At 37.4% G+C, this 19,691-nt stretch overlaps 1 protein-coding gene across 1 annotated transcript in view; it reads right to left on the reverse strand.

Annotated features, from left to right (window-relative positions):
• Positions 1 to 19,691, reverse strand: part of SVEP1 (sushi, von Willebrand factor type A, EGF and pentraxin domain containing 1) — a 153,843-nt gene that overhangs the window by 72,932 nt on the left and 61,220 nt on the right. Inside the window, exons 7-17 of the mRNA XM_006771225.2 lie at positions 16,791 to 16,970; positions 15,501 to 15,698; positions 12,987 to 13,105; positions 12,174 to 12,303; positions 8,740 to 8,847; positions 7,610 to 7,741; positions 6,341 to 6,535; positions 5,041 to 5,162; positions 4,521 to 4,629; positions 2,340 to 2,504; positions 1,346 to 1,599 (exon numbers count right to left, since the gene is read on the reverse strand). Coding sequence (XP_006771288.1) covers positions 1,346 to 1,599; positions 2,340 to 2,504; positions 4,521 to 4,629; positions 5,041 to 5,162; positions 6,341 to 6,535; positions 7,610 to 7,741; positions 8,740 to 8,847; positions 12,174 to 12,303; positions 12,987 to 13,105; positions 15,501 to 15,698; positions 16,791 to 16,970 — 1,712 coding nt within the window. The remainder of the gene's footprint in view (positions 1 to 1,345; positions 1,600 to 2,339; positions 2,505 to 4,520; positions 4,630 to 5,040; positions 5,163 to 6,340; positions 6,536 to 7,609; positions 7,742 to 8,739; positions 8,848 to 12,173; positions 12,304 to 12,986; positions 13,106 to 15,500; positions 15,699 to 16,790; positions 16,971 to 19,691) is intronic.

Genomic DNA, 19,691 nt, shown 5'->3' on the forward strand with positions numbered 1-19,691 from the left:
TTCAGGTTACGAGCCAGCTTCAGATACCCCACCGCTAGTTGGCACAGCGAACATCACAGTGAACGCCACAACATGAGCCCAGCATCACGTGTTTCACTCGTTCACTTTATGATTTGACATACGAGTAATTTGAGTTACGAGCTCCATCACGGAATGAATTAAATTCATAAGTCAAGGCCCCACTGTACCTAGGTGATTCTGAGGTGTTAAAGTGTGTAAGAATATCCTGGGAACTTACTAAAAAAGCAGATTCTAAGGCCCTGCTCCCAAAGATCCAGAGGCATTAGTTCTGTGATGGAGCCCGAGGCACGATGCATTTCAACAAGTACTGCAGGTGATGCTGATACAGGTCCTCTGAAGACCTTATGGAGAAGTGTGGAACGCTGCTCATGGCAATTCCTGATTTTAATCATAATGTGTGTGGGGAGAGGGGGTAGAGCAGACTCAGAATGACAATTTTCATGTGCTTTTGTTGGGCCAAACTGATCTCACTATGAAAAACCCAACTGAGTTCTGGGAATAGCACTAAGAACTGTTGAGGAAGGTTTTCCAAGATCCCTCAACTGCTGAGAGATTAACAGAAGACTCATGTCATTTGATTCAGTTGAGTTTAAGGAGATTGGTTAGAGGAGATTCCACTATCGATAGATGGTGACTTATCTGGAAAACAGGCTGGAATTGATCCAGATTGTGGTAGTCTAGAATAAGGGTTAAAAGTTAATGGACTGGGGGAAGGAGAATGGGGAGTGACTGCTTAATGGGTGCAGGGTCTCTTTTAGGGGTAATGAAAATGTTTGGAAATTATGAGAGAGGTGATAGCTCAGCAACATTGCCAATGTACCACTGAGCTGTACACTTTAAAATGGTTAATTTTGTGCTGTGTGCATTTGGTGTTGGCTGCCCGAGTGGGAATCTTAGCGACATCACCTATTGTTTTAATAGGTTTAGAGTTATTGGGCAGGTTCTTAGCCTCCCTGGCTTCAGTTTTCTCAACTGTAAAGTGTGCTTAATCATAATGGCACCTCACAGAGCTGCTAAACAGCATTAAACATGAGAGGTTTAATCCTGTTCAGCCAGCACAGAGAAGTGGTAAAAAACTATTAGTTATTATTATTGGAGCTGCTGCTGAAAGCTTTGAGGTCTAAAGATCTATGGATAAAACTGATATTTGAGTTCCTTATTAAAATAGTTTCCTTGTCCTAATCAATAGTGGTTAGTTAGACCTTTGAAACAAAATAGTAATGACAACACAATAATAGCAAAACATGTTTCACTTCAATATCCAATTATAGTTGTAAACCACTCTTCCCATATCATTTAACCCAATATACACCAAATATTTTTGATTGCAGGGGCAAGTCTTACCACACATGCGCCCTCTGAGCACTGAGCCTGGTCTGCAGAAGAGGAAAGCCTTTTCCGTTTCTAAGGAATTGCTATCGGCTACGAGTATTTCAGATGCCAGCTGGAAGGAATACATGGGCTCCTTATCAAGGGTCATTTTCAAGTGATTGGTGATAGTTTCCAATGTGTTAATGAGTCGTCGCTGATTTTGCAATTCAATAGTGTCATTTCTTTCATCAGGTAAAGGCACACTAGCTGAGATAAAAACAACACAGAATAAAACATACACACACATGGTGTTTCAGGAAGCCATTTGTAGTTAGTTTTTAATGGCATATTAAAAATCTTCCAGGAAAAGAAACTCAAACTCTACCACTACCTATAAAGCAACTAGTACATGGATAATATTATGAACAATAAAATTTGTTTTAATCCTTCATTCCCATTCTGGATCCGAATCACCTTTGTGCAGAGTTCTTCATTACAGCATATTAAATTCCTACAAGCTCTTGCTTTTTAAAAGCATGCCTTTGTTCATCATGCCAAGATGAGAACAAAGCAGGGTGTTTGTTGCTCTCAGAATCATAACATACATCTGTGACATTAATTTGCAAAAAAATCACAAGACTTAGGTGACCATGCTCTCCCTAATTTTCAGTTCCAGGATCATTTCCTGATAATAACAAACGGAAGCTTTGAAAAATAGGTCTGCCACTTGCCCTGGCCAGTATGGCTCAGTTGGTTGGAGCATTGTCTTGTACATCGAAAGATCACAGGTTGGATTCCTGATCAGGGCACATACCCAGGTTTTGGGTTATTGATTCAATCCCTGGTCGGCAACCAATTGATGTCTCTCTCTCACTCTCTCTCCCATCTCCCCTCCTCGCTCTCTAAAATCAATAAAAACATCCTAGGGCGAAGATTTAAAAAAGATTAGGTCTGCAACCAAGAATTTCACATAATATTATTTTTACAAATGGACAGTTTGTCCTTACCTGTGATGTTAAAAGTTAACTTAACTTTGTGGTCAGTTAATGGGGCACTTCTTTTAGTTCGTGAAGATCTAGCTTTGCCAGCACCTGCGGGTGTTTCTTGCACAGAGTCCAAGAAGTCATCATAAGAGTAATCTAGCCGATTAGCTGCACCCCAACCTCCTGGTCCTGGGTATTTGCGGCAGAAAAACAAATGATTTCTATAGTTGCATCTTTATCAGCATTTTAGTTCAAATGTTAAGTCACAAGTCCAATGACCCTTGACCTCTGCTTAAATTACCCATATGCGGTAATCTGTGAGTATGCTTTTGTACTTACACATTTGCCAACTTGGGTATTAGGATTCTTATTTGACTCTGTTAATCTGACAGGTCAGAAGTGGCATCTCATTTTAGTTTTAATTTGAATTACATGATTATTTTGAGGTTAAACCATTTTAATATATTTATGGGCCCTTTGTTTTTCATATATTATGATTTGTGACGGTGTTGTTATAAATACTACACTGACCTTGTGACTATTGTAAAGACATTCAAGGAAGAAAGCTTGTCTCTTAGGATCACTTGTACCTCTGCCTATGTTCGAATCTAGAAAACTGCCAGTTGGATCCCTCTTGGATGACAAGTATCTCCCATCTTAAAGCTGACTCCCTCCGTGTATATCCTTGTACCTCACAACCTACCTCAACAATCTGGGAGGGGAAACCTGGTCACGTGTGACAGAATAGGCATTGTACTTCTTCTACATGTGCCACTGCCAACTGCACCACCAATGCCTCTTTTTACTTTTCTATCTAAAACTTTAATGCCCAATATGTTCACTGAGAGCTGTACATATAGTTAAAAATGAAAAACAACCCAAAGTCTGCCAACAGGAAATTATTTACATAAATTATAACAAATTGATAAAATTATATGTAGACATTTAAATTATATTGAAGCATAATATTTAATGACATAAAAATGTCCTCAATATAATGTCAACTAAAAAATTTGTGTTTATAACATAGAATGGGGATATATACACATACACATATGGTTATCAATATTAATATATGAATAGAATTATTTCTGGGATTGTGGATTATCTTGATTTCATTCTTTGTTTCTTAGCATTTTCATTTTTTTGCAATAAAAATATATGCACAAATAATATTTTTTAAATGTAAAAAGTGTAACCAATAGTCAACATCACTCTTAATGCTAAATTTCTAATAACATTACAAATATGATTAGCATCTGAAATAAAAAGGAGTCTACTGTATGTGAATTAATACCATCTCAAATAACTTTCTAAGCACTTCACTTGAACTTACTCATTTAATTTTTACAATGGCCCTATGAATTCAGTACTCCTATATCCCCATTTTATAGATGAGGAGACTAAGGCACAGAATAGTTTGATAAATTGCTAAAGACCACACAGCTAGTAGGTGGAAGAGCCAGGTTCTGGATCCAAGTAGTAGACCATAAAGTCCATGTACTTAAATTGCCCCTGACACAATTTTGTTATCACTTTGTGAAAACATTACTCTGGAAGTTCTGGACAGTTTTATAAAAATGAAATAAAAAAAGAAGAAAAAGTATTACAGAGGACAATGATTTTGCTAATCAAGAGACACACACAAAAAAATCACAAGTTATACTTTGGAATTACATTGATAAAAGTTATTTGTCAATTGTATCTCAATACAAAAAATGAGAGGAACAAATTGTTAAGAGCCCACATGAAGAAAACATCAAAAATCCACTTGATGGTATATCAGACTTGAATGGATTGACTCTTAACATATTCTGGGTGAGGAATCTGAACATTTCACAAGTGTAACTATTTCAAATTAAATTTGCAATTTAAATCAAATGCCATATGAAAAATGCTGTTAGAACTCTTTAACTGTTATCCTCTTCTGAGGCACCATTATCAATATTTGAATGTGACTTGGTTTTCTTGGTTTTTATCATCTTAAAGAGTTTTGGCTAAGAGTTTGGAATAACTTATTTGATACCTAAAATTGAATCTATCCCTAAAGATCACGAGGCACAGTACCACATTATCCAAGCATTTAAGAATACCTTGCATAAATTAATAAAAGTCCATTTTTCTAGTTTGACCTACTCTTCTGAAATTATTTTCTTATTTTGCAAATCTGTCTTGCAAACTACCAACACTAAATCATTTAATTACCAATTGCAAAGCCATTTTCGTAGTCATAATTATACTCCAGGCAGTATTTTTTGGTCAGGTCCTCCAGTCTGCAGTCAATGTCATCAGCGTCACTGCAGAATGATGGCACCTGCAAATAAAAAATCAAGAGGACAAAAAGCAAGTCACGTCTCCGCGTGCTTTGTCCTTCGCGTCTCTGTCAGTTAGGAGGGAGGGGGCTTGGAGTGCCACCTGTTCTCCTGAAGACTCTGTCTTGACCCTCCTGAACTCCCTGTGATCCACCAGGGTTATTCTCCCACCTCTTCTGTTTACATCACTTTTTTAAAAATTCAAAACTTTTAAATACAGATTTACTTATAATTCACTGCAGAAGTGCAGATCCTATGAATAATTCTAAATATTAAGAACAAGTTTGGCTCACAAAGCAGAGGCAAATCATTAGGACAAGACAATTCTGTTGCCGATGACCCAGAGAGGCTCTGAAAAGCTCAACAGTGTCCTTTGAAATATTGCAAACGATGGAGGAGGACTTCTGACATACCATTTTCCCCAGGGTCGTCTCAAATGCTTCTGAAAACTTTTTCAACAGGTCCGTGTCATCACAACGAGTTGCTTTGTACAGCATCTCAAAGGACTTGAACCCATGATTTGCAAAACGTTTTACTGGAAAATGTTGGGGAAAACAGCTTCAGTTGGTTAGTGTTTTCAAAACAGAGATTTAACTATCCCTGGAATAACTGTAACTTAGTATTGTAACTTCCACATAATTTGTGGATTGTTATAAAAACAAGAGATGAGTGTTCAGGAAAGTTTTTAGGCATTAATTAATCACTGAAAACCAAGTACAAGCCAAATAAGCACTGTACTAAGTTACCAGGTGATGAATTTGCTTTAATAAGTTATTCTTTATCTTCCTACCATTTAAGGAAAAACAATAAATAAAAATTATTTTCATTATATTCCTGGGAAAAATCATGGCTGGATCAAAGATATTCTATTCCATATTTATTTAAATTTACAACATATATGTTTATATTTTCAACCACTAGACATTTAAAATTTTTCTGAATGTTATGCAAAATTACCTTTGTTAACAGTGTAATTTCACAGAGACAAATTTGTCTTTGGAGAAATTAGACTCAGCAAGATGTCTCAAAATATTCTGAGATAAGGCCTCCTACTAGCATCACCATTAAAATCCTACCTTCTGATAGTCTATGGTAGAGGTAAGTGATACTGCTTCTACTTACTTCTCAGATTTGGGAAAAAACAGCTCAATTAAGTAGCTTTTACTCTTTTTCCAGGACATTTAAACTCCATCTATGGTACTGGATCAAATACTCACTCCAGATAATGTTATTTACACCAAAGATATCCGGTTGGCTGTTTTTATAACAATACATATTTAAGATTATCTAAATCTATATCAGAGCTAAGCAATGTACAACTGATCTCCCTCACTCCATCACAAATCCTGGCTCTTTAAATGTTATCTCTTCCACAGTCTATAAGATTATACTTCATGTTCAATTTCACAAGTCAAGAACAACATGCTGACAAATCTCTGCAGATATTTCTGGTAAATAACAAGGAGAGGGTCCATATGGTTTTGCCTTAAACTGAACCTTGTCTTGTAGCAGGATTCTGGTGGGGTATTATTTTAAATGGATGGATGAAAGAACATTTATCCACAAACATGTCAAATTCATGGCACCATTTTCTACTCACAAAACCTAATCCCTAAAATTATGACAATCTCCCTCTTTAAATGCAAAGAAATCTACACAATCAGCTGACAGACACACACACTAAAGGAATCCAGAAAAAGAATTAACACTTACTAGCACAATCTGGCCATTCAGTGGAATACGGTGGTCTCCAGATACCATCTTCATAAGCACAGTAATACTTCTCCATAGACCCCTCTGTGAAATCATAGCCCTCCAGGCAACTTAATGTGCAGTTAACTCCAGCACTATCTTGAGTACATACGAAATCCCCATTTACAGGGGTAAATGGAATTTCACAGGGAGAACCTGTATAAAAAATATATTATTCATATACAGTGATATAAGAAAAATAAATCCAATTCCAGGAGTCTGAGTTGAATTATTAGAAAGATTCCTCCTGCCCACCATATTGCTAGAATGACTTTCATCACAAAACCTTAGTGTGGGATTGTAGCAATGCTTGCTTTTTCTTTTTTTTAAAAAAATATATTTTTATTGATTTCAGAGAGGAAGGGAGAGGGAGAGAGAGATAGAATCATCAAAAATGAGAGAATCATTGATCGGCTGCCTCCTGCATGCCTCCACTGGGGATCGAACTGGCAATCCGGGCATGTGCCCTGACCAAAATCAAATGCCTTAATTTAATGGCATTCTGGTTCATAGGTCGGTGCTCAACCACTGATCCACGCTGGCTTAGCACAATGCATGCCTCTTAATTCCTAGGTGGACACAATTGAGAAGCTGTCTCTACATGTAATTAAAGGTTGTGCATATTTTACGAAAAGTATTTCTGATTTGGAAATGTTATTTTTGGCATTTTTTAGTAAAATGAAAATGACATTATGTAGCAAATACATTTTCAGAATCTGTCTCCTCAAGCATTCAAAAGAAGATCATAATAATACTTTGTACCTTTAGAGGAAATGTTAATAAAATGTTAAAGATCACCTAGAAGAAATATTTTTATTTATCATGAAATGAAGTAATAAGAATTAGGAACCTAAATAAAATCTGTCAGTATTCTAACTTTAAAAATCTGCTGCTCATAGCCCGGCTGGTGTGGGTTAAAGCTCAATTCCCAGTTCAATTCCCCAATTCCCTGGTTCAATTCCCAGTCAGGATACATGCCTGGGTTGCAGGCTTGATCCCCGGTGGGAGGTGGGGGGAGTGCAGGATGCAGACAATCAATGTCTCTCTCTGACTGATGTTTCTATCTCTCTATCCTTCTCCCTTCCACTCTCTCTAAAAATCAATAAAAACATATTTTTTTATAAAAACATATTTTTAAAAAATCTATTGCTCATAGCCTATTTTGTCTCACAGCAGCAATTATGCATATCAAATGTCACCTAGATTTCTGGAGACTTAGGAACAGCATACCTTTCAGGACAATGTGAATGTCACATGTTCTTTTATTGCCGGAGGGGTCAGTGGCTGTATACCGCACCACAGTCTCCCCTTGAGGGAAGAGGTCTCCTGGGGTGTGACTTCTGGTGATGACCAGCACGGCCCCTGGAAAGGAAAGAAGGAACCCGATTTTGGGGTTACTGGTCTGCACTCACTTCCCTAGCCACCTTATTTTACTTTTCAGTTTCTGATTTTTAGAGAGAGTGGAAGGGAGAGGAATAGAGAGATTGAACCAGCTGGGCATTCAATTTATGTTGATTTGGCCACTAGTAGAAAATAAAAGATGTAATATCCATATTATAACATAGAAACAGCAGACTCAAAAACCTCATTAAATTAAGGCATTCTTGCTTAATGAATGATTTTCCTTGAATAGGTCAGTCTATCTGAATATGGGAAATTCTAATTTGCATTTATAATATTGTTTATTAGATTTTACTGAAATCTCAAAAGGGAAATTTAATTCTACTTGGCCATTTTTTGGCTTTCATATGGTCTTCTATATTTTTTTGTCAAATGTTTAAGAAATGAGTATAAATACATAGAATCCCACTCAAGATACCAATACAACACGTAGTTTGTGCCTTCAGGACAAAGTAAGCTTAGAGACTGAGTAAATTTATTAGATTCCCCTCCAAGTACAACACCTAGCATAGGTTAATAAATGTCCACTGTATATTAAAGGAAGGGGAAACCCCATGAGTAGGTTAGATTAATCACGTTAAATTATATATGTGGCAGGGAGGGGGTTGGGGATTAATGGGAGGATGAGGACAAATTTGTAATACATTAACCAATAAAGAAATTAAAAAAATTATATATATGGGGGGCAGAAGTAGATTTACAGTTGCATGGTGACCTTCTGAGCTAATAAAACTGTTGTAATAATCATAACCTGCATGTATGTTTTCACACAAACAACTGTAAACCTACTTTTGCCAACATGTGTAATTGTCCTAGCATTAAAACATATTACCTTATATAATTATTCAGTCCACTTAGATATAATTTACTTTTCGTTTTTCTTTTGTGTTTTCTGAACGCTTTTATAAATAAAATATGTCAGTGTTACCGCACTGAGAACAAAATGCCTATATTCTCACCCGAGTTGTCTGAGAACTGAGGCTCATCCCAGGTTGCAGGATGCTGCTTCTCGGAGACCTGGATGGGAGGTGGGGATCTGCACCTGTCTATGCTAGGTGGCTCCACATCTAAAAAACATGAAATCAGAGAAAGAAGTCACAGTTGATATTAAAAAATGATGAGGGGGGTTGCCAGAGAGAACTGATGTCTGCTTGTGTTGGCAAAGAACCCTGACCTTGTTAAACACAAGGTTGACTGTGGAGCCCCCTTCCTCATGAGACATGTTTTATCCCCAGTCTCAACATTAAAAGAAAAAGCTGATTCTTGCATATTTCCCTCTGCCTGTTGAAGAAGAAATTCCAGGTTACTAAAATTACCGTGAGCACAGAGTATGAAAGGTAATACAGATGTGGTGGGCATTTAATTTGCGTGTTCCACCAGCAATAGTTAAGCTGATATACCTGACAGTAATAAGAATCTTCCCAGATAAGCAGGAGAAAAATGACCAATCTTAGTCATTGGCCTAGGATCACTTCCAGGATCCTCCTCTTATCAGAAGGGGCTAGATAGGCTAAATGTAAGGAACAATGGGTAGAAAGATTTGAGTCATGTTTCAGAATATGCAAGGTGTGAGGATTTGATATTGCTGAAATGCAAGAAAACTATGTCCAAAGCTGGGACACTGGAGTCTAAGAGTTCTAAGGTTGATAAAATTCTAGGTAAAGACAAATAACAGGGTGTGGTGTGGACATGGAAGTCAGCTGCTATAATGGAGAGGGGTGAAAGCCACAGTAGAAGTTCAAGAACTATGAATAGGTGTTGCTGAACACTGTAATCCACATTGAAGGAGTAGTTTAAGGTGGCCCGGGTGAGCCAGGTTTCAAAGCTGTGATTGGATGTGGCAGAATTTTTAGGATATCAGTAAAGAACAACAAAGAAGGTGCATAGAAGGTAATTTTAATTATTTTACACATTCAAAATGTTCTTATATCCATAATCACATGTCTTTGAGAGAGACTTTTATAGGCATCAAGTCTAGGGTATTTTTATCTATAATATATGAAAACACATACTCTAAAATTAAATGAGCTGTACCTGTGAGAACATATAGATATCTGTTTTAAGCCTTATGAATAAATGTTCAATTTTTTCTCTTTTCTTCATGCTTGTCATTTCATCAGTGCTGTACCTTTGGGCTGTACACTTTGTTAATCAGAGATAGAGTCTCTTTTGCACCTGGTTAGGGCTCCACAGAACTTGGCCCATAGTAAGTGCTCTAAAATCGTTGTTGAATGAAGGAAAGAGTAAAGGAATGCTCATAGGAGGCCAGTGCACTTTGAGGTTACTGAATCAAGTCAATTCATAGTTCAATTGAAAAATCTGGCAGCATTTATTATTTTCCCAAAGGAAACTGCACATTGATATTTACAAAGTCTTCTAAAATAGCCACACATTTTAAAGTTGAATCAGCGGTACAAGATGCTTGCAGTCAGACTAGTAAAATACTGTCATAAGAAGGGGAGGCACAGCAGACGCGCTGTATCAAAAGAGAGAGGCAACTTCCCAAGCGAGTGAGGCAACTGTGGAACATTAAGCAAAAGCAATCCTGCTTCCTCTCTTTTATCAGTAAGACACCAAAGCCCTGTCAACTGAGGTAAACAAGGAAAGGCAGGCTTTGGAATATTTTCTCTCTGACTCTGTCTCTCTGTCTTTCTCCCCTAGCCTTCCCCTCCTTCTCAACCCCTTTCTTTCTCCTGCTCCCTCTACCTTACCATTTTCTCTCTAATTTGAAAATACAGCTAGTGTCTAGCTAGAAACTTGAGTACACATTTTACCTTTCAACATGCTCACTCTTTGTTGTGAAAAATTAAAACTTCACAAACTCTTAAACCACAAATCCAACGTATTTTCCATGTTTCTGCTAAAGTTCATGTTGAAAACATTGAGAAAGCAATTAAAAAAACACTACTATAAAATAAATTAGACTGAGTTTTACTTGAGTCTTTTTATCTGCTTTTGCCAAAAACTTACAATTCTGAGGGTAAAAAGCCAGTTTGATATACATTAGTCATTTTTCAAGAACTTATGTAGAATTCTTAAAATAAAATGAGTTTAATGTATTGAGCTTTAAAATAAACACATTAAAATATATCAGACAAATGTCACAAAATGACAATATTTATATAACGCTTAATGTATGAGGCACTAGTTCAAGGGACTTACATAACTTAATTAAAAACTTCACTATGTCCGTATGAGGTAGTATATTTATTAATTCTATCTTTTAGATAAGAAAATTGAGGCACAGAGATGTGACTGTTCACACTGCCTTTAAGTGGCAAAGCTGGATATGGAGCCAAACAGTTTGGGTTCAGAGTCTGTGGTGTTGACCATTGTAGATGGCTATATATCCTACTTCTCCATGTAGTAAGTCTTGGTATTTGGTAGCTATTGAATATCTACCAAATTGACTGAAAGCACAATGACCAATTGGGTAATGAAACAGTAAACCGGGCCAAAAAAATAAAAACAAAAATAAAAAAGGACTGATCTATAGTAGTGGTTGGGAAAATGTAAGAGACTGGGAGAGATTTCAGATACTAAGTAGATGAAACCAGTAGATGAAAACTTATTGGGTGCTGGTGATGGAGGAAGAAGAATTGAAGATGACTTGCACATGTCTGCTTGGTGGCCAGGTTGTTGGTTGTACCATTTTCTGAGCTGAGAAATATATTGTGTTTGGGTGAATTTGAATTGCCTGTGGGACATCCACATGAGACATCCACAGCAGGCAGTTTTATATAGTGATTTGAATTTCAGAAAAGAGATCTGATCTGGAGATGGAAATCTGGGAGTTGTCAGTTAACAAAGTCACCAGAAAAACGATAAAGACAAGAGAACCAAGGCTGGAATCCTGGGGCTATTAAACATTTGAGAGTTGTTCTGAGGAAGAGAAGCCTAGGAAAGCAATAAAGAAGGGCAAATGAGAAAAACTGGGGAAAAACAGGAAATACTGGTGTCAGAGAAGCTGGGAAGGAGACAGTTTGGATAAGGAGAGTATGGTTCATAATGTAAAATCTAATGAAACATTATGTAAAATAAGGACTAAGAAGTACGTGGTAGGAATGACTTTAGAGATCACTGGTGACCTTGATGACAGTAGTTTATATGAGTGAAGGAGACAGAAGCCAGACTTGAGTGACTTTGAGAATAAATGGCAGTTAACTCAAAAAAGATGACAACCATCGGGAACTTTTGAAAAGGCTTGGATGGGAGGAAGTCAAAGGGAAACAGTGATAGTTAAAGAGTATGTATGTTTCAAAAGGGTGGCTTGAGCAGGTTTTAATGCCAGTGGGAAGAATGGACAGAAAGGGAGTTGTTGAAGACAAAGAAGCAGAGTCCTAGAGGAACTGGATTATTTTCACAAACTGACCCAAGTAATCTGAAGACTTACCAATGACCTTGATATGGAAAGTGCAGCTGGCTTGGTTGCTGGATAGGTCAATTGCCGTGTACGTGATAGCAACCTCTCCAATGGGGAAGAGGTAAGGTGGGGTAAAAGCTGGATGGACATGGATTGACAGCTTGTGGAGATAATATTTTGAAATTTAAAGTTAGTATCAATAGTACATTTATCCTTTGTTATTTATATACTATTTGTAAAGTTTAAGATGACACACTATTTCACATCTAGTGAAAAGGAAAAAAAAACAGGTACAGTCTTTTGGTGTATTTCTTTCCAGACTATTCTATTTGCATAGTGTGTAGCATTGGCATAATATGAAATGTTGTTTCTTGTTTTTAAACATACCTTAAGACACCTTTTATGCTGTTGCCTAGTCTTTAGAACTGAATATGACTTAATTGTAGCCATAATGTTCTGTAGAATAAATATATGATAATTTAAGAAAAATCTATTGAAAGACACTTAAATTGCTCCTGAATTTTACTTCTGTAAACAGCACTGGGATGAACAGTTTTGCATAAAGAATTTAAAAATATTTTTATTATGTCCTTATAACAAATTTCCATGGATGGAATTACTAACCTCAAAGTTATTAACATTTAATGTAGCTACTACAAAATTTATTTCCCAAAGCATAGTACTAATTTGCATTCTCACTGTCGATATTTGATAGTATCAATGTGTATATGTATACAGAGAGCATGCTATCACTAGAGTATTAGTAAATGTTCAATATCACACATATTTATAGTGTATTTAGAGTCTATTTGAAAAGGATGCACATGTTTGCATAAACCTTACCTTTTCCCCAGAGTTGTCTTTAGCTGTTGGGATTTGCCAGGTGATATTAGCAGAGTCCTGCTGTTCCTGCGTCTTAGCCTCTATATCCGGAGGACAGTTGATTTGAGGAGCCTCCACATCTGACTCAGAAAATACACAAATCAATTAATATGCTAAGTAAGCCTACGTCATTTAAGAATTAGGTAAGAATATATTAATACTTTGTGTCTCGTCATTTCCTATCGATTCCTGATTGCACAACTGCATTCAGGATAATTGATCTCAGCACAGCTTCCTAGGACCTTCAAGAGCTAGTACCTGCTGACCTCAACCCCGCCTTTATAGGTTCCCTACTGGAACTCACTCTCCACAATGAATACTTTCAGTCCCATGAAAGCCCCATGGTCTGTCTGGAACCTTTGCCTCTGTTTTATTTACCTGAATCAATACCCCCTTCTCCCTTTACCCAGGTGACTACTACTTGTCCTTTAATTCTCAGCTTCGACACAGCTCCTCAGAAAGCTCTCTCTGACTCCCCTGGTCCATTTTAGGTGCTCACTCAAGTTCCCACAACTCTCCGTCCTTCCTAACCACAAAACTCATCATGCCAGTTTGAAGTGCAATTGTCTCCCCACCACCCAAATTTAAGGTGTTTGAATGCCAGGGTATCTCTTGTCCCATTGTGCTATATATACCTGGCATAGAATAGGATCTTGGTAAATATTTTTTTTAATGAAATAAAGAAATAAACAGAAAAATGAATGTTGACTGGCAGGAAGGAACTACACTTTAAAACAAGGGCTGTCAAGTAGGATGAATTAGTAGTGCGAAAAGGTACTGTCAAAACAAACAACAAATTACAGTCAATGAAATTTTTTTGCAGTGTGAAACTTTGTAGTATAAACACTGAATTAGAAGTGGTAACATTACACATATCTACATTAGTTACTGTAGAACTAAGTTCTTATTATATATACTAGGGGCCCGGTGCATGAAATTCGTGCACGGGGTGTGTGTGTGGGGGGAGTGTCCCTCAGCCCAGCCTGCCCCCTCTCACATACTGGGAGCCCTCAGGCGTTGACCCCCATCACCCTTTCCTGCTTTCCCTTTCGCCTCCCTGCATTGTGCCTACATATGCAAATTAACCGTGATTTTGTTGTCAGTTAACTGCCATCTGAGTTGGCAGTTAATTTGCATATAGCCCTGATCAGCCAATGAAAAGATAGCGTTGTACGCCAATTACCATTTTTCTCTTTTATTAGTGTAGATAATAAATCCCCTCATTTGAAGTTACATTAAATTAGGTCTTCTGTAACTTGCAGTGGAATACTAGTACATATATCCAAATTGATTTAATTCATCTTCTTGTTTCTTTGCAATTTTATTCAATTTATATTTTCTCTGATAATTGTTTGACAATTTCCCCTCCCAAATATATATTAGCATATTGCCTCTGAAAATTTGTAAAAGTATTTGACTTTTCATTCATAGCTGAATAACAGTTTGACTGGATTTGGAATTTAAAGTTTACAGCCATTTCTCTCTCCGCATACATTGCTACATTTCCTTCTGGCATTTAGAGTTCTAAAAGAGAAGTGAGTCTGATTCTTGTTTCTTTTACTCAATTTCTCTTCTCACTGGAAACTTATTTATTTAATATTTTGTCATTAACTTTGGACCTCAGAAACTTCACCAGAGTAGTGAAAACATGCCGGCCTTATACTCAGGGGCTATTTTTGATCTAAAGGTTCAAGCTTTTCTGTGTATCTGAGGGAAACTTTCTTTTACTGGTAGGAAAATTCTGCTCCTCCACCCCCCTTTCCTCTCTCTTTCTGGAACTCTTTTTTTAAAAAATGTATTTATTGTCTAAAGTTTTACATGTGTCTCCTTCCCATCCCCCACCCCCCACCAAGGCATTCCCACCCCGGGCAAGCCCCCACCGCCCCAGTGTCTAGTGTCCACTGGTTATGCTAATATGGATATTGGGCTTCTCAATTGATCATTGGGATCTCTTAATTTCCATCTGTTCGGTTTCATCAGTTGGAATAATCAAGTTCTTTATTAGTCTGACTCTAAAGGAACACTCATCTTGGTTATTCAAATCACGAATACTGTTTTCAACATCTGTTCCATGTTTTTGCCCTTCTTTTAGAGATACTCATATTTTTATTCTTAAGAACTCTTTTTTTCAACACCCACCCCTTCATAGCTGTCTGCCCCTGCTGCAAGGAAGGTGGCAATGTTCTCCTGTGAAGAATGGATGCAGGTCTCAAAATGCATTTAGTCTCACCTGCTTTATATGGGTCAGAAACTCCTCAAAGAACTTCTGCATCTACTGATGCAAAACTTACCTGACTTCCAGTTCCTATATTATCCTTATTTCCATATGTCTTCTGTCATTGCCCGGCATGTTGCAATTGGATTTTGTAAATCCACCATTTATCATGGGTTAGTTGCAAAGGACAGTCCCACAATCCACCAATTTGTAATTACATGGGAATTTGGTTTTTAATCTGACCAACATAGAAGACCTACCTTTACAAACAGCTGTCTGAACCCTGGCGCTCCATTTTCCAGAGGTGGTACATCGCAATTCTTCTCTGACTCCAGCTAAAATGTATCCTTCGTGGCAACTGAGCTGACAAACTGTCCCAGGTTTGGTTGGCTGCCTGCCGCAGCTGGCGGGGGACACGATGACACCTTTGGGCATCTGAAAGGTGGCGCACTGGCGCTCTACGGTACGGAATAAGGAAATGAGAGAATGTTTTTTGCGTTCTCACAAATTGCAAATGCCACACATTCTCTTTACCCAACAAAAGTACTGACAATGCTGGTCAGGCCAATGTCTTTCAGTACTTTTAACAGTAGGTAAGGCATTGTTATTGCACTGAATCTTTGTTTAATATTACATTTTATTCCTCTGTATCAGAACGATCATCTCTTCTCGGTATGATAACATCAGTTTTTCTGAGCCTGCATAGTGAGGGTCGACTGTAAATGAATCCCCTAGTAAGTCCAATGTCCCTCCTGGTCACGCCCTCCCTTATGATCACACAAGAATCGAGTACTAGATTATACTAGAAGCTGTAAATCAATTTTGGACGACCTGGCATATTTATAGCATCTAGTTTTCCCATCTTAGGTCCTGGCACATCTCAATATTTTCCATACATGTAGTTCTTCTCCCTTTTTTGGGAAGTTGTATATTTCATTACACACCTGCTAACGCTCCTAGGTTACTGTATCTGACACATAGTAAGGTTTCACTAAATAGTAGTTATCAACATCTCATCATATTATCATAACCATTGTTATTTGTATCTACAGTGTATAAGAAGCAGAAAGCTGAACAAGCTACTGAATTTATTAATTCGGGACCCAATTGCAGTAGTGAGATGTCAGAGCTCTTAGTGAAGGACAAGGCAGAATATAGGATGAATTTTATGGTCCAACTTAAGATTCATTGGTTCATAATTCAGTCCTCTCATCAACAAGGTAAAAGTAAATTGTGTTTAACAAAGTGATGGAATTATATAGCATTTCCTTTAAAAAAAAAACACACACACATCAAATTTGGCCCCATTTTTTTAAAAAAAGGATTTAAAGCTGTAAACTTCAGTGACTTGGAAAATTTGAAGGCTTTTCACCAGTGGAGGGGAATAAAACACTTATTTATATGCCTATATCTCTGTGCATCTGTATATATGGTTTTGTATTTAGAGTCCTTATGAGTCAATTTTTAGTTCTAGGTCTTCACAGAAAACAGGGGAATTAGAGAGCAAGAAAAACGAATCACGGAAGGCGCCATACCTTCCAGACACTTACCTACACAGCGGGGTTCTAAACTATCCCACTGGGCATTCCCTTGACAGGTCAGCTTAGCACTTCCTTCTAGTCTGTACCCTTCATTGCAGGTAACCAAACACGTTGTCTTGTAGGACATTTCCCCCGTGGAACAGCTCAGGCGGCCATGTCTGGGTTGGCGGAGACGAGGGCATGTTCTTACTATATAAAATGAAAACTATTAGATCACATGTTACTGAATAAGGACAAAATGATCATTATACGTTTAATAACGCTGACACACTGCAAGCAAGAAAGGGCCCTTTTCTTAAAATGGCAAAGAGCAAAACATACCATTATTTTTTGAGTTAGTGCTAGACAATTAATTGCCTGTGTTTTACCTAATGCATTGCCCAAGCAATCTCACTGTGTTCAGCCATCTACCCATAGACAGGAAACTTAAGCTGTCTCTAAGGAGTCTGGTCCTAAATCGGGGGTGGGGAACCTTTTTTCTGCCAAGGGCCATTTGGATATTTATAACATCATTTGCAGGCCACACAAAATTATCAACTTAAAAATTAGCCTGCTCTATTTGGTCAGACATTTAGTTAACTCACCCCTAATGCCTTGGCAGGGCCAGACCAAATGATTCCGAGGGCCCAGCATTCCCCACCCCTAACCTAAATGGATGATGATGCCTATAGACAGGGGGTGCTTCACAAAGGCCTTGGCTGTGATTTTCCAGGCTGTATTCCAACAAAAGGAAGCAGACAGAGATTCCAGGTTGATGAGCAACTCAATTCTCAGATCTCATGGGCATGTCCTGGGGCTTTTAATGATCCCAGGATCTGCAAAGCAGCTCGGCCTTTGCAATCTTAAATTCCAGTATTCTATCTTCTGACGACAACTCTTGTCCTTTTAGCATTTTCACTCCTTTTTCCCAGACATTTACTGTAAATCTTAGTTCATGATGCTGATCTTGATGTAGGCATTAACATTGATTTGTTTTTTGCTACTCTGGCGAAGAATGTTACTTTCCCACCCCAGAAGCATTCTTCCTAGTTTATTCAGCATAATAATATTCACAAGTAGAAGACAATTCCCCACCTCCATCACAAGAAATGACAGTCAATGAAAGAAAAGCTAAAGTTGTGTGGAACTTCTGGACAAGTTTTTTTAATGGGGACTGTTTCAATTGAGAGAGTACTTTTTTGCATTCCCCCTCCTTCTCCTTTTTTGTCTTAAAATACAGACACGAAGGATAGTACTCTAGCATGTTATAGTATAAGTATAGGCATGTGACTCCCTGTCACACACAGAGATATGAGGAGGGAAATAGAGTGGATTCCTGTTGAATATGTCAAAGGGTGGGTGCATATAATCATTTTAATAGTTTACAGATATAATCCTATAGCATCAGGAATTGTACAAAAACCAAAAACAACTCCTACAACAGAACAAAGTTCAGTTTGCTCTCAGATAGCACTACTGCAACACAAAAGGCCAGAAGGTGACATAGCAAACTCTAGACATTTAGAGAGTGGATTCCTGTTGAATATGTCAAAGGGTGGGTGCATATAATCATTTTAATAGTTTACAGATATAATCCTATAGCATCAGGAATTGTACAAAAACCAAAAACAACTCCTACAACAGAACAAAGTTCAGTTTGCTCTCAGATAGCACTACTGCAACACAAAAGGCCAGAAGGTGACATAGCAAACTCTAGACATTTTTGAACAAAATCATTTGGACTCAATTTTATTGGGACTCTGGGCAAAATGTATTTTTTTCTTTCTTTTACTTTTCTGCATTTTCCAATTTTTAAATATCAAACACATATCTATTTATGATGAAAGCTTAATTTTAAAATAATAGGGAAGAAAGCTAGGGCAAATATTCAGTGTGTATTCAACCAAAGTCGTTTTTTAAATAAAATATACTGTGAAGTAACCCATTCAAATGATATTAGTCAACAGAGCATAAATACTGGGTGCATTAAATGTATGTTTAGGATTGATTGCTCCTTAGAGAAAATTCAAGAATTAGATGAAAGGGGAAGCCATAAAGCCTAGTTTTTCAGTCCCTGGGATGTTTTGAAAAAAATCATTTATCAATGACAACAGAACAGAAATCTTTTGCTTTTTACACTGGGTTTTTATTAAGTGTGTCTATCACATAAGTAGAATTTTTGTTAAATGTGTATATCAAGGTTATTTTGCCTTCCACATTCTGACTTTCACTGAGTGTGTCCCTCATGTGTAGCATAATGCCAGGTGCTAGGAGGGATTAAAAGATGAATAAGATAAATTCCTGCCCAGCTGGTGTGGTTCAGTGGTTGAGCACTGACCCATGAACCAGGAGGGTTGATCAATTCCTGGTCAGGGCACATGCCCAGGTTGTGGGCTCAATCCCCAGTAGGGAGCATTCAGGAGGCATCATTGACCTCTCTCTCTCTCTCCCCCTTCATCTCTGAAATCAATAAAAAATAAAAAATAAGATAAATTCCTATGATCATGATACATAAAATCTGAAAAAATATATTAAACAACTGCTTTAAGAGTCAATATAATGCTTAAGTCACTCTGGCTTTCCAAGTGGAGACAAGATGGATTTACAACATCTCTCAAGAGTACTGAGAGTAAATTACATTTGGTGTTTCATACACATGCAAATTATATTGCTTCTCATTTGTTGGTTTTAATAAGTTTTCATTGTTCCTCAGGGAAAACAAAGGATTCAATAATTCCTATTTAGTCTTCAACATTTTATACTCCTTGTCAATCAAGAATGGCCATTTATTATCATTTTTAATAGGAACATGCTTATTTGTTTCAATTTATATGTTTTTATTTCAACAGCTGAAAAACTCTACAAATGTTTCTTGACTTACATTCATGTTAAAGCAATCCTTAAATATAGTCTTTTTAGAAAACAGCAATA

The sequence above is a fragment of the Myotis davidii genome, unplaced genomic scaffold, assembly GCF_000327345.1.
Source record: "Myotis davidii unplaced genomic scaffold, ASM32734v1 scaffold64, whole genome shotgun sequence".
Taxonomy (NCBI): domain Eukaryota; kingdom Metazoa; phylum Chordata; class Mammalia; order Chiroptera; family Vespertilionidae; genus Myotis; species Myotis davidii.